Source organism: Mobula birostris, chromosome 2 (assembly GCF_030028105.1).
Source record: "Mobula birostris isolate sMobBir1 chromosome 2, sMobBir1.hap1, whole genome shotgun sequence".
NCBI classification, from domain to species: domain Eukaryota; kingdom Metazoa; phylum Chordata; class Chondrichthyes; order Myliobatiformes; family Myliobatidae; genus Mobula; species Mobula birostris.
In genome coordinates, this window is record NC_092371.1 from 3985724 (window position 1) to 4001008 (window position 15285).

The 15285-nt window shown below is 48.6% G+C and overlaps 1 protein-coding gene across 8 annotated transcripts in view; it reads left to right on the top strand.

Moving 5' to 3' along the window:
* The window catches only part of gatad2b (GATA zinc finger domain containing 2B), a 141488-nt gene that overhangs the window by 110485 nt on the left and 15718 nt on the right, over nucleotides 1-15285 (top strand). For 6 of the 8 annotated variants that reach the window (XM_072281122.1, XM_072281129.1, XM_072281139.1 and 3 more), the window contains 5 exons: nucleotides 1006-1137; nucleotides 4055-4186; nucleotides 5616-5783; nucleotides 9918-10233; nucleotides 13374-13576. In XM_072281122.1, the coding sequence (XP_072137223.1) occupies nucleotides 1006-1137; nucleotides 4055-4186; nucleotides 5616-5783; nucleotides 9918-10233; nucleotides 13374-13576 (951 nt within the window). The remainder of the gene's footprint in view (nucleotides 1-1005; nucleotides 1138-4054; nucleotides 4187-5615; nucleotides 5784-9917; nucleotides 10234-13373; nucleotides 13577-15285) is intronic. The other 2 variants (XM_072281106.1, XM_072281093.1) reach the window with 2 other exon arrangements.

Sequence of the window (15285 nt, forward strand, 5' to 3'; positions counted from 1 at the left end):
GCCAACTCTTCTCTCACTGTAATGCTGATCATTGTTCAGGCAGCTACGTTGGTAAATAGTAAAATTAAATTGGTGATTGGCTTATTGGTTAACATCTACCAACGCACAGTGGAAAATCTGTCTTTCATACCACTCATTACTTGAGTGCGCTGACATAGCATGAGGGAAAACAATAACAGGAGGCAGGCAGACAGTAAGGTGAAAGACCATGATGAGGTAGATTGTGAGATTAAGAGTTCATCTTATTGTACTAGAAGACCATCCAATAGTTTTATAACAGCTGGTACATGTCTTTAGCCATTTGTGTCTTCTGCCCGATGGGAGGGGGGAGAGGAGAGGATGTCCATGGTGAGTGAGCTCTTTAATTATATTAACTGCTTTCCTGAGGGAGCGAGAGGCAGAGAGTCCGTGAAGGGGAGACTGAATTCCATGATGTGTTGAGCTGTGTCCACATTACTTGGCAGTTTTTACCAGTCATGTGCAAAGCAGTTGCCATACGAAGCTGCAAAATATCCAGATAGGATGCTTTCTGTGGTACATTGATAAAATTTAATGATGGTTAAAGGAGGCATGCAAAATTTATTTGGCCTTCTGAGGAAGTAGAGGTGTTGTGGAGCTTTCTTGGCTGTGGCATCTACATGGTTGCACATAAGGCTTTAATGTGCTCATTTCTGGGATATTTTCTAATTCTTTTTCCTGGCGACGTGGGAGCGGCTGGCAGATCAGATACTTCTTGTCCATCCCTAATTACGCTTTGAAGATGGTGGTGAGCTGCCACGGTGTGGTGTCAGGAATGCTTGGGTCTTGACTAAAGGTCACTGATCTCCAGGTGAAGAACAGGGAGCTCTGAGGTGCTGGTGCTCCAGGCCCAGATCCTTCCAAGTGAGAGACATTCTGCTAAATGAGCTGTGGCGATTGGTTGTCTCTAGAACTCGGGAATGTGTGGGCACATCTTCTACCCCCTCCGTCACCCCTCAGAGACTTTATCCTTTTACCTGCTTGCAGGGTAAGGGCCCCGAGGAGCGGCAGATGATCATCAAGCAGCTTCGGGATGAGCTGCGGCTAGAGGAGGCCCGGCTGGTGCTGCTGAAGAAACTGCGCCAGAGCCAGGTGCAGAAGGAGAACGTGGTCCAGAAGGTGAGTCAGGGTAGCCGGTTCCAGCTCTGAACGCATGAGATTCACTGACACGCCTGCATGACGTGTGGCGCTCAGTTCCCTGTTTAATCTCTCGGGCAGCGGCCACAGGGGTATATGGGAAAGAGAGACAAGACAAGTAGTGGGAAGTAGTTCTACATTGCCACCTTCTGAATCCTTCCACTCCAGCAAACAACCAGTACTACAGGTGATCAGAACTAATTCAGAGATCATATAAGACCATAAGACATAGGAGCATAATTGGGCCACTAGCCCTATTGAGTCTGTTCCACCATTCCATCATGGCTGATTTACTATCCCTCTCAACCCCATCGTCTTGCCCTCTCCCATAACTTTTGATTCCGTTGCTAATCAAGAGCCTGTCACCTGTCACTTTAAGTATACTCAATGACTTGGATTCCACAACTGTTTGCAGCAGCAAATTCCATAGATTCACCACCCTCTGGCTAAAGAAGTTCCTCTATCTCTGTTCTAAACGGATGTCCTTGTATTCTGAGGCTGTGCCCTCTGGTGCTAGACTCCCCCCATTAATGGAAACATCCTTTCCTCATCCATTCTGTCTAGTTCTTTCAATATTTGATAGACCAGGTGTCATCTATAAATACACTAAACTACTGGATAATTGATTCTTTGGGTCTTGAGCTGTTCTATTCTATGTTCTCTGGTTCAGATCTGGAAACAAAGAGTCAGAACATCAGCCCACAATATATATTCCCGTGGCTGTCAGGGAAGCAATGACCTCCTGGTTGTGGCAAGACCCTGACTCTGGAGTCACTGTCTACACAGAGCAGTAAGTCACAGAGCCACAAAGATCAGAGTCCTATCTGAAATGAGCAAGCCATTCATCAGAAGTGGAGAGCTTTAGGAGCTAGATGTCCAAAGTCTTTTGTTCTTCCAAAGAAGTGTAGATTCTGCCCTCACCTTTCAAAAATCTGAACAGGTTTATTATCACTAACATAGAAACCTGCAGCACATTACGGGCCCTTCAGCCCACAATGTTGTGCCGACCATGTAACCTACTCTAGAAACTGCCTAGAATTTCCCTACCGCATAGCCCTCTATTTTTCTAAGCTCCATGTACCTATCTAAGAGTTTCTTAAAAGACCCTATTGTATCCACCTTTTGTCATGAAAAATTTGATTTCCCATTCCGAATCTGACATTTTTGGCCATGGCCTTCCCTACACTGTCCTGATAAGGCCAAACTCAAATGAAGGAGCAACACCTCATATTCCATCTGGGTAGCCTCCGGTCTGATGGTATGAGTATCGATTTCTCCAACTTCTGGTAACCGCTTCCCCCCTCCCTCCTTCTCCCTTTTTCCATTCCCCATTCTGGTTACCCTCTCACCCCCTCTCTTCTCACTTGCCCACCACCTTCTTCTGGTTCCCCTCCTCCTGTCCTTTCTTCCATGGTCCACTGTCTTCTGTTGGATTCCTTCTTCAGCCCTTTACCTCTTCCATCTATCCCCTCCCAGCTTCTTACTTCATCCCCCTTTCCCAGACCCACCATTACCTTCACCTGCCAGCTTATATTCCTTTTCCTTCTCCCCTCCCCCCACCACTTTCTTATCCCGGCTTCTGCCTCCTCCCTTTCCAGTCTTGATGAAGGGTCCCGGTCCAAAACACTGACTATTTATTGCCTTCCATAAGCACTGCCTGACCTACTGAGTTCCTCCAGCATTTTGATTGTTTTGTGCAACATTTATGCATCTGCAGAATCTCTCTTCGGCAGCAGCACAGTGCGAAATTAACATACGTTTCAAAATAATAGTGCAAATGAGGAATAGTGTTCAAGGATTATTCAGAAATCTGGTGGAGGGGAAGAAACTGTTGCTAAAGTGTTGAGTGTGGCCTCCTTCCCAATGGTAGTAATAAGAGGGAATGACTCTTGTTCCTCCTCAATTCTGCTCTTATTTCTTATTGTGGACTTTATGTGGAAGGAATTGGATTTTTGCTATGAACCTTTCAATGTTTGTTAGTCTTCCATTTGTTAAGCATCAACCTTTCTCCTTTCTAATATCAGCTTGTCTTGAATTAACCCCCTTATCCAAGTCTCTCCATAAATCCACACAACCCTGTGCGATAAAGGTGATTCTTCTCTCCAAGCTAGACTGTTCGTGGGAGGCCTTGTCTAGTGCCTGATGCCCTTTGAGAAGTGCGTGGCAGTGAGTAGTGGGGCAAAGGCATTAATGTTAGTGCAACACACACAAACCGCTGGAGAACAGAAATAAGGAACTGATGTTCCGGACCGAGACCCTTCTTCATCAATGCTGTGCAGGGAGTTTGAGAGTTACAGCACAGGAACATCATGTTTCCAAGCCAGGATGCTGTGTGATTTGGTCAGCCATGTGGACGTGATGGTGTTGACCTGTCCCTGTACCCATGTCCTTCCAGGTTTAGATACTCTGTTGTCATTGATGAATCTCTCCAAGTCTGAACCACATCCATAGAAACGTGCAAATTCACAGTGCAGTCTGAGATCCTTTAACCTGTCACCAGAGCAAAAGCAAAGATCGTGCAGATGCTGGAAATCTGAAGTAAATTTAAGCTGCTGGAAATAGAGGGATGGAGGGACCTAATTTCTGCCCTTACAGCAGAGTGTCCCATTTCAGTGAGAAAGTTAGGGCAGGAACTGGGATGGGGTCTGGGGAGGTGACGAGTGGGTTTGGAGATCCTTTTTGGATCTGGTGTAAGAATGATTGTGACAGATAGGGGAATAGTCTGGAAGGGTCGCTGTGGAGAGCAGTATTCTGGTGAGGAGGGAGTCTGGGTTGTGAGCTGGACAGGCTGAAAAAAATACAGAGCATGAACAGGAAGATTAGGAGCATCTGCTCGGCTGGCCTCAACCCATGTTGGTATTAACCAGTCCACCATCTCCTTGCTTCTTTTCCACTCAAGGTGCCCGTTGTACAGAACGCCCCATCTGCCGGCCAGTCATCACTGGCTCCGGGTGGTCAGCAGCTGATGTCCAAGCCACCGTCCCGGCCTATCTCTCAGGTATTGGATCCTCAGAACCTGCGAGGAGCTCAGGTAGGTGACCGGCTGCCCACTGAGCTCTGAAAGGTTGCGGCGAGCTAGTGCCTGCCCTGCGTAACGGTGAGGTCCTATGGAGAGGCGGTGCTGTGATCTCCCATGCTCCTTCTGTGGTCCTGCCTGCCTTCTGTCATTCCTACAGCAGATACGTGTCACTGCCTGTCTGCACAACACACTGTCTATCCCATTCCCTCTCGCCATTCTGGACTGCATTGTCAAAGCAGCAAGAGGCTGTACAGCGGAACTGACACTGACTTTACTCTCACCGGACGGACCCCTGTTCCCCACTGATTTGAGATGCCCAACCCCATCCACCATTCCCCACTCACTCAAGACCCCAAATCCACTCCCATTCCCACCCGTTTAAGAACTCCACTATATAGATCCATCCTCAATCCCCACCAACTGGACTCCCATCCCCAATTCACCATACCCCACCTGCTTGAAACAATTAACTCCTCCACTACTGGATCAAGACCCCAAACGGTCCTCAACCTCACCATCTTAAGTCTACCAGCCTCCCCCCTACCAGATCGAGACCCAGACTCCCATCAGCTCAAGAATCCTGTATCCATTTCACCATTCCCCATCTGTTCAAGACCACTAGCCAGCCGCCCCCCTCCCCTACTGGATCAAATCCTTAACCCATTCCCAACCCTCATAAGCGTGAAATTCCCATCCCTGCCTATCATTCCCCAACCACTTGAGACCAGTAGCATATACCCCCACCTGCCAGATTGAGACCCCATCCTTCACCATCCTACCCTCCACCAGCTGGAGACCCCCACTCCCTCCGCAACACCCAGTGGATCTGAGACCACCATCCCATCCCTCACTGGCTTGAAAGCAGAGACTTGAGACCACCCATTCACCCTCCCCCCGTCATTCCCTAATTACTGGTAATTGCCCCCCATCTCCCACCCACAAGAGCCCCCCCCCCACCAATCTCCTGTTGGCTCAGGACAGGCTCCTAACCAGTGTGAGACCACTTTCTCCACCCGTTCCCCATTGTCTCAAGACCATCCTGCACCTCCATTCACCACCTGCTCACAACAGCAGCCCCCCATCCCTTCACCCAGCAAGCTTAGGATTGCCCTGCCCCAAAGTTCCACCAGCTTAAGCTCATGGCTGTCCTCGCCCACTTTGCCATCTATGTGAGACAGGACTGGACCCCACACCCTCTCTGGTTCACCCTGCCCATCCCACCTCTGATATACTGACCCCCAGTCTGTCCCCTTGCCTGGACTCCTCCTTTATGCCTTCCCTCTTTCCAAGTGGCAGGTTTTGCATGTGGAGGGCACCTTAGGAGGATCATCCCCGCCGGGGGTGGGGGTGGTGAAGAACTGATCTTCCTGTTCCTCTTGGGTAGGTGTTTGCCCCTCGTCATCTCCTTCCAATGGCGCTTGTCTCTCTGTCTGGTCCACAGGGTCATCCAGTCATCAGGTCGGTTCCCAACAGCACGCTGCCACAGTTGCTCATGTCCCAACGTGTGATCGCACCCAGCCCGGCCCAGATGCAGAGCATGAGGATCGCCAAGCCGGGTCTCATCCACAGCCCTGTGTCAAGCCAGAATCCGACGGGCAGCTACCAAAAGGTCAGGTTTGTGTCTCCTGATGTCTTCTGGTCGATGTGTTCACTGGATAGGGTCGTACAGCACAGAAACAGGCCCTTTGACCCATTGCATCAATGCCGACCCTTGTGTACCATCGATACTAATCGCATGTACCAGCATTTGGTCTGTAGCTTTGACAGCTAAAGTCTCAGGTGGATGACAGCTCCAAAGGGACATTTACCCTTCGAGCTTGCTCATTGTCATAGAGCACTACAGTGCAGATACGGGCCCTTCCGCTCATCCAGTCAGTGCCAACCCAATCTTCTGCTAAGTCTACCTGCAACCAGACTATATCCCTCTGTACCCCACTCATAGATGTACCTATCCAAACTTTAATGCTACATTTGAAATACATATTAATTAAGTCCTTGAAGTCTTTTAGTATTATTGAATTCCAAATATATGGGGTAGAAGCATGTAGATCTTGAGGCTACAGGTTTAGGTTTTGATTTGGGTTATAATTGTTGTCAGATGTACCAAGACACAGTGAAAAGCTTGTCTTGCATACTGTTCGTACATTTCAGATCATCACACAGTGCAATGAGGTAGAACAATAACAGAATGCAGAATGAAGTATAACAGCTACAGAGAAAGTGCAGAGCAGGCAAACAGCAAGGTGCAAGATCATAACAAGTTAGATTGTAAGATCAAGATCAGAGGTTAAATGAAGTAAAGAGGGTGTACATCAAAAACAGAGGTGTGGAGATTTGCCAGCAGAAAGCTTTAAAGAAATGGGGTGAATAATCTGTACAGCACAGTTGGTTTTATAAATATAGGAAACTGTAACTGTGAGGCATTAGTGCAGCTGGTAAAGCAGCTGCCTTACAGCTCTAGTGACCTGGGTTCGATCCTGACCTAGGTGCTGTCTGTGTGTGGAGTTTGTACGTTCTCCCCTGGATTTCCCCAGGTACTCCATTCCCTACAACCTAGCCACAGCGAATTGCCCCTGGTGTGTAGGAATGGAAGGAGGCAACTCCACTGAAGGGGTGTGGAGAAGATTCACCAGGATCTTGCCTGGGGTGGAACATTCAGTTATGAGAAGGGTTGAGAGGGACCAGATTGAGGTTTACAAAGTTATGAGGAGCACAGTTAGGGTAGGCAATAAAAAAGTTGTTATTTTCCCCCTGGCAGAGGTGTTTAATACAAAAGGTTTAGGGTGGGGAGGTGTAAGGGATGTGAGGAAGGACTTTATCCCCCATAGGGTACTGGGATCTGAAATGTACTGCCTGAGGGAGTGGTAGAGGCAGAGACTCTCACAACACTCAGGAAGGTTTTAGTTTTTGAATTGCCAAGGCATAGAGGCTATAGACCAAGTACTGGGAAATGGGACTAGTATAGATGGATACTTGATGGTCAAAATAAACATGCTGGTCCAAAAGGCCTGTTTCTTTGCTATGTGACTCTGATGCTTATGATTGATTCCAAAACTCCATTGTTCTCCAAGTGAAGAAAGTTTTCCTGATCTCCATTCTGAGTGGCTGCCCCTTTAGCCTGAGCGGTGTCCAATGTTTCTGGACTTCCCAGCTTGTGGGAAGGGTCTATATAGATGGACTGCACCAGCCATGTCAATTGAATCTGCTTCAGTGAGTGTCAGCTGGAATTAGCCAGTCCCTCCTGCTCCTGCCCCGCAGACAATCTTGTCACCTCAAAGTGAGCTGAATGAGTCTCTACTGCATCCTCTTTGAGAATGGAAATCGGGGTGTCATTTCAGCACACAGTGGGGAGGTTTTCCACAGGTCACTGGTGCTTGTTTAAAAGGAGAGCTTCGTAGTGGCCCAATCGGCAGCATGAGCACCAAACAGCAGGGGGATTTCTCGCAAGGCAGCACCACTCATTGAAGAGGAGAGCTTTGCGGGCAGCTCAATCAGAGTCAGGATTATTATCACTGGCATGTGTCGTGAAATGTGTTAACTTGGCAGCAGCAGTTCAATACAATACATAACATAGAAGAAAAATATAAATAAATAGATTACAGTATATGTATATTGAATAAATGTAAAATGGTGCAAAAACAGAAATAGTATATATTAAAAAAGTGAGGTAATGTTCATGGGTTCAATGTCGATTTAGGAATCGGATGGCAGAGAGGAAGAAGCTATTCCTGAATCGCTGAGTGTCTGAACCTCCTACCTGATGGTAACAGTGTGAAAAGGGCACGCCCTGGGTGCTGGGGGTCCTTAATAATGGACGCTGCCTTTCTGAGACAGCGCTTCTTGAAGATGTCCTGGGTACTTTGTAGGCTAGTACCCAAGACGTCAGGGGTGTCAGTGGTACTTAGTGTAGTTTAATTGGCCATTGTGTGTTCTTCATCACAGATGTTGGAATCCTGGGATACCCAGAGTATCCCAGGGAACTACATCTGCATGAAGTGCATCCAGATGCAGCTCCTTGAAGATCATGTTGGGAATCTGGATGGACCTAGGGTTGTAAAAGAGGTAGCAGTAGAGATTGTGAAGGCATTGGTAATGATCTTTGAAGAATCATTGGACTCTGGCATGGTTCCAGAGGACTGGAGGGGGGAACAAAACCCATGACTGTGTCGCCACTCACAGCTCTAATCTGCTGATTAAATTTGCCGACGACACTACATTGATTGGCCTAATCTCAAACAATAACGAGGTGGCCTACAGGAAAGAAGTCGTCTCTCTGACACAGTTGTGTCAAGAAAACAACCTCTCCCTCAATGTCGCAAAAACAAAGGAGCTGGTTGTGGATTACAGGAGGAATGGAGACGGGCTAACCCCTATTGACATCAATTGACCTAGGCTCAATCCTCACGTGCAGCTTTAAGTACCTCGGCATCCACATCACCAAAAAGTTCATGTGGTCTGTACACACCGGCTGTGTGGTGAAGAAGGCACAACAGTGCCTCTTTCACCTCAGACAGTTGAGCAAGTTTGGTGTGGGGCACCCAAATCCCAAGAGCTTTCTACAGGGGTACAATTGGGAGCATCCTGACTGGCTGCATCACTGCCTGGTGTGGGAACTGTACCTCCCTCAGTCGCAGGACTCTGCAGAGAGTGGTGCGGACAGCCCGGCGCATCTGTAGATGTGAACTTCCCACTATTCCGGACATTTACAAAGACAGGTGTGTAAAAAGGGCCGAAAGGATCATTGGGGACTCGAGTCACCCCAACCACAAACTGTTCCAGCTGCTACCATCCGGGAAACGGTACCGCAGCATAAAGGCCAGGATCAACAGGCTGCTGGGCAGCTTCTTCCACCAGGCCATCAGACTGATTAACTCATGCTGACTTGGGTGCATTTCTATGTTACATTGACTGTTCTATTTATTATACATTACTATGATTGCACATTTCAATGGAGACGTAACGTAAAGATTTTTACTCCTCTTGTATATGAAGGATGTAAGAAATAAAGTCAATTCAATGCAATTAATGAGCTTTCTTGGCCATGACATCAACATAGTTGGAGCAGGACAGCTTACTGGTGATGTCAGAGCTTTCAACCCTCTTAACCTCAACATCATTGATGTAGACAAAAGTACGTACACCCCCCCCCCAACACTTTCTTGAAGGCAATCACCAGCTCTTTTGTTTTGTTGACATTGAGGGAGAGGTTGTTGCCATGACAACGTGTCACTAAGCTCTCTGTCTCCTTTCTGTACTCCCAGCTCATCATTACTTCAGATACAGCTCACTACAGTCGTATCATCTACAAACTCGTAGACGGAATTAGAATGGAATCTAGCCACGCGGTCATGAGTGTACAGGGTGTAGATAAGGGGCAGAGGACACAAATAGAGTTTAATGGGGAGAAATGCGAGATAATGTTCTTCAGTAAGGTGTATGCCATTTCACATTTGGGTAGTATAAAGAAAACAATGCAGATTATAGTATAGTGGCTACAGAGTGTGCAGGGCTGGCAGACAAAATGCAAGCACTGGGAGGTCAAGAGCTCATCAGGTAAAGAAGAATCCTCACGTGCAGAGGGCTGTGAATCCCAGGGATCTTTTGCCTAAGAGGTTGTGGAAGCACAGGGTGTGTCCAGTTTGCAAAGTGGGAGAGCAGGATTGTGGGCCTGAATGGCCCATAGCTACAGCGTTATAGGTTGCTGGGACTCCAAAAGCTGTTGCTAACGCACTTCTCTCTCCAGCAGGCTGGCTCCTCCATCCCATCGCCCCGGACCACTCCATCCACGATGTATATGAATGTCTCCTCGCACGTGCAGTCCAGCCTGACGACAGCAGTTAGCCCTGCCATGTCCAGCGCTGGCAGTTTGACTGACCCCACCAGCAGCCAGGCTGCTGCCAAACTGGCCTTGCGCAAGCAGCTGGAGAAGACTCTGCTGGAGATCCCTCCGCCCAAGCCCTCACCACCACTGCTCAACTTCCTGCCCAGTGCGGCCAATAACGAGTTCATCTACATGCTGGGCTTGGAGGAGGTGGTGCAGAGCGTCATCGAAAGTCAAGGTGAGGGCTCACTCTACTGCTTCTCCTGTAGCAGTAGGCTGTTCAGTCCACTGCTCCTGCTGACCATTCAGACTGACCCAGGCCGTGGGGGCGGGGGGTTCTTTCAATTTGGCCAGAGATTGTGTTCCAGACTGACCAGGAGCCATCCTTCCAAACCGCATCGCTCAAGGCCTCATAGAACAGTACAGTACAGGCATAGGCCCTTCAGCCTATCACGTCTGTGCCAAGCATGATACCAAATTAAATTAATCCCTTCTCCCTGCGCGTGATCTACGTCCTTCTTTCCCAGCACGTCCATCTGAAAACCTCTTAAACACCTCTGACATTTGTGCCACCAGTTGCTGGGTGCCTGGCAATGCATTCCAGGTAATCGCTACTCTGTGTGACAAATGAAATTGCCCCACACATCTCACTTAAACATTCTCACTCATCTTAAAGCGATGTCCTCCAGCATTTTACATTTCGACCCTGGGGAAAGATTATAGCTGCCTACCCTGTCTTTGTCTCTCATAATGTGGTGTTTTCATGGCTGCGGGGGAACTCTCTGTCCGGCCAGGGGTTATGTTTCAGTTGAGATCTTTAGCCTGTCGCTCTCAGGTGTGATCATTTGACAAATGACATGGCTTCAGAGGAAACCCTTCAGCACTAATTACCTTCACTGGCTCTTCGAAAGACCTGTCATCCCCAGCCCCCCCCCCCCCCCCCCGCTCTCATCCTGCATATTGAAACCACGTCCCTTCTGAAAGTTCTTGTTGAACCTACTCCTGGATTGAGTGCCTCTGCCATCGTCATTGTTCCAGATCACAATAATGAAACAAGTTACCTCACCTTTTTGCAAAACTCTGCTTTCTGATTCTTGTCATCTGCTCTCTATCATTATCTAGTCTCCCCTTAACCTTCTCCACTGTGAGAAGTTCAATAGGAGGAGAGAAAAGCTTTCATCTGATAAATGGTTCTGCCCACCCACCTCTTGCACTCTATCCAAGCTTTCACATCCTCAGTGTGAAGTTCCCAAAATCGATGACATTCCTGGAGCTGGGGCCCAACCAGGCACTCGTATTGAGAGAAATACTTTGCAGATTATAACACCATAAGACATTGGAGCAGAATTAGACCATTTGGCCCATTGAGTCTGCTCTGCCATTCCATCATGGCTGATTTATTTCAACCCTAATTCCCCTGCCCTCTCCCCATGACCTTCGATGCCCTGATTATTCAAGAACCTATGTAACTTCTGCTTTAAATATATTCGGCCTCCATAGATTCACTCCCCTCTGGCTAAAGAAATTGCTCCGCATCTGCGTTCTAAAGAGACCTCCTAGTGTTCTGAGGCTGTGCCCTCTGGCCCCAAAATCCCCCACTATAGGAAGCTTCCTCTCCGCATCCACTCTAGACCTGTCAATATTTAATAGGTTCCAGTGAAACTACCCCTCCACCTAGCCAGTACAGGCACAGAGCCATCAAACGTTCCTCATTCCCGCAAACCTCCTCTGCACCCTCTCCAATGCCAGCACATCCCTTCTTAGATACGGGCCCAAAACCACTCAATACTCCAAGTGCGGTCAATCAGTGCCATATAAGCCTCAATATTATAACATTCTAATCCTTTTGAAATGAATGCCTACATTGAATTTGCCCCAATTTGCAAGTTAATGGTTGAGGAATCCTGCGTGAGGACTTTCCAGTCCCATACAGTGCAGAAACGGACCCACCATCCACGTCAGCCATCGAGCTCCCATTTTATTCACACAGCGCAGAACAGACAACGAGCTGCGCCATCCAGCAGCCCACCTATTTAGCCCTAGCTAATAACGAGACAGTTTACAATGTCCAAATGCACCTTCGGACGGTGGGAGGAAACCAGAGCACCTGAAGGAGACCCACACACTCACAGGGAGAACGTACAAACTCCTTACAGGTGACCCCAGAATTGAACTCCGAACTCCAACACTTCAAGCTGTAACACGTCACACTAGCTTGGTGCCCACTTCTTCCTCCATTCCCATCAACTCCCACAACAGGCCATTCGGCCCACTATGCTGATACTGACCATCAAGTAGCAATCCATACTAATCAAATTTACCAGCACTTAGTCCGTACCCATAACCTCATGAATTCAACGTTGTAGGAGTCTCTGCCTCTATCATTCCCTCAAGCATTGCATTCCAGAATCCAGCCCCGCGTGGTGGGGGGGGGCGGGTATATTCTTCCTCAGATTCCCTTGAAGTCACATACCCCCATTCCATAATCCCATATTGGACACCTCTGCCATGGGGAAAATTTCTTACTTTGTTCTCTACACCATTTTTAACAGTTTATTCCTCAGTCAGGTCACTTTCAACCTTCTCCATTACAGGAGATGCAGACAAAACTTTCTCCTGCCTCTCCTCATAACTGGAACCCTCCATTCCAGGCAACGTTCCAGTGAATCATTTCTACCCCCTTTCCAATGAACTCATCTCCTTCAACCAGGGGCAGTTCACTATGGGCAGCTAACTTACCATGGGGTGCGGGAGGAAACCAGAGTACCCTGGGAAATGCACACAGTCCAGAGAAGATCATGCAAGCACCACACACAGACTCTTCTTGAGGTCAGGATCGAACTTGGGTATCTGAACCTGAGAGGCCGCAGCACTGCCCGCTGTGCTACTGTGTTGCATTTATAGCTTTCCTTATTTATAAAATCAACCGTGCCATGCACATTAATGACCTGCTTTCTGCGATCGAACTTCCACATCTCTGTTTCTGTACCCTGTTTAGAATTTTTATTTTGAGATAGAGCACGGTAACGGGCCCTTCCAGCCCAGCAAGCCCACATGCCCAATTACACCCATGTGATCAGTTAACCTACTCATCCATATATCTTCGGAATTTATTTTCCACTCTTTCATTCAGCCTCCTCCATCAAAAGGTTTCGGTCTCGCAGTCTCCGTCAGTGACCCTGTGGCAGTATGTTCCCGAGGTAGTTTGTTTTCCTACCCCAGTCACTAGAGATGAGGGGCAGCTAGAGCTGCGAGATGTGGGAGGGTGGGGGCTGGCATTGTCCTGCACTCCATTGCAGCCACCTCCAGGCCAGGAGGGGGCAGCATGTTGCCTCAGGAATCTCTGGCAGCTGACTTTCTTTCCTTGTTCTGCTCCAGGAAAGGGGCGCCTGCAGCTACCCCACATCGACCCGTTTGTGTGTTCCCAGTGCCGGACGGACTTCACCCCTCACTGGAAGCAGGAGAAGAATGGCTGCATCCTCTGCGAGCAATGCGTGACGTCCAACCAGAAGAAGGCGCTGAAGGCAGAGCACACCAACCGGCTGAAGACTGCCTTTGTGAAAGCGTTGCAGCAGGAGCAGGTGCCTCATACCCTCTCAGACATAAGGCAGTACAGCACAGGGACAGGCACACTGGTGCCAGTTTAACCTGATCTCAGCAACCTGCCTGTGATCCATGTCCTCGTCCCTGTCTATGACAGCTTGTTACATTATTATATACCTGCTTCCATCACTACCCCTGCAGCATGTTCCAGGCACCCACCACTCACCGTGTAATAAAACAAAACTTGCTTTGAAAATCTCCTTTAAACTTACCCCCCCCCCCACACCTTAAATGCATGCCTTCTAATATTTGGCATTTCCACCATGGGGAAGAAAGAATCAGGTTTAATACCACTATGCAGAAGTCTTAGATATAGTGCTTAAGACTTTTGCACAGTGTTGTATTGGTCAACGTAGAGCGGAGAGCAAGTTTGTAACTTTGGGAGCGGAAGATACTGGGAGTGGTGAGGGTGGAGCACCACAGGAGTGTGCAACATGTGGCAGAGAAGGAGTGCCAGGGCGGGAGTGGCGCGGGTGCAGACTCACCCAGCCCTGAGACACCAGGCAAGGCCAATTGATTCCAAACGATTGGTTTATTGATCATTCCACAGTATCTCTCTGGTGCTCCCCGCTTCCTCCCCTCTCCCTTCCCCTTTTCCCAACCATGATTCCCCTCTCCCTGCCCCCAGTCCACAATGGAGACCCATATCAGAATCAGGTTTATTGTCACTTACATATGTCGTGATACTTGTTTTGTTGTTTGCAGCAGCAGTACAGTGCAACATAAAGTTATGACAGTAGCAAGAGACTTAGGCACCCTAGCTGCATCTATGTGCTAAGACTTTGGCACAGTACTGTATGACGTGAAATTTGTTGTTTAGAGGCAGCAATCCAGTAGTGTAAAAGGAGAAGAAAAATAGTGGTGTTCATGTGTTCATTGTCCATTCACATATCTGATGGCAGAGGGGAAACGGCTGTTCCTAAATGCTGAGACTCACGGTCTATCCAATTTGTGCCTCTCGTAATTTTATAAACTTCCACCGTGTCTTCCATCAGCCTCCAGCAGTCCAGAGAAAGCAACCCAAGTTTGTCCATTCCAAGTAATGGCAGTTGAACCTTTTTTGCACCCTTTCCAAAGCTTCTACATCCTTCCTGTAATGTGGCGACCAGAACTGACACTATACTCCTCCCCCTTCCCCACCTTCTTATTTCAGCTTCTTCCTCTTTCCTTTTCATTCCCGATGAAGGGTCCCATTTATAGATGCTGCCTGACCTGTTGAGTTCCTCCAGCATTTTGTGGATGTTGCTTAAGACTTCCAGCATTTGCAGAATCTCTTGTATTTACAATACTCCAAGTGCAGCCTAACCAAAGTTTGGTAAAGCTGCAACATTACTTGTCAACATTTATACTCTTCCCTTCATCCATCTCACTCCCCACTCCCACTCTCCCCTCTCCCTCCCCACTCCCCCTCCCCACTCTCCCTACCCCTCTCATTCCCCTCTCCCCACCACCCTCTCTCCCCACCACCCTCTCTCCCCTTTTCTCTCCTCTCCCCCCTCTCTCTCTCCCCCTCTCTCTCTCCCCTCTCTCCCCTCTCTCTCCCCCCTCTCTCTCTCCCCCCCTCTCTCTCTCCCCCCCTCTCTCTCCCCCCTCTCTCCCCTCCCCCCTCTCTCCCCTCCCCCCTCTCTCCCCTCCCCCTCTCTCTCTCCCCTCCCCCTCTCTCTCTCCCCTCCCCCTCTCTCTCTCC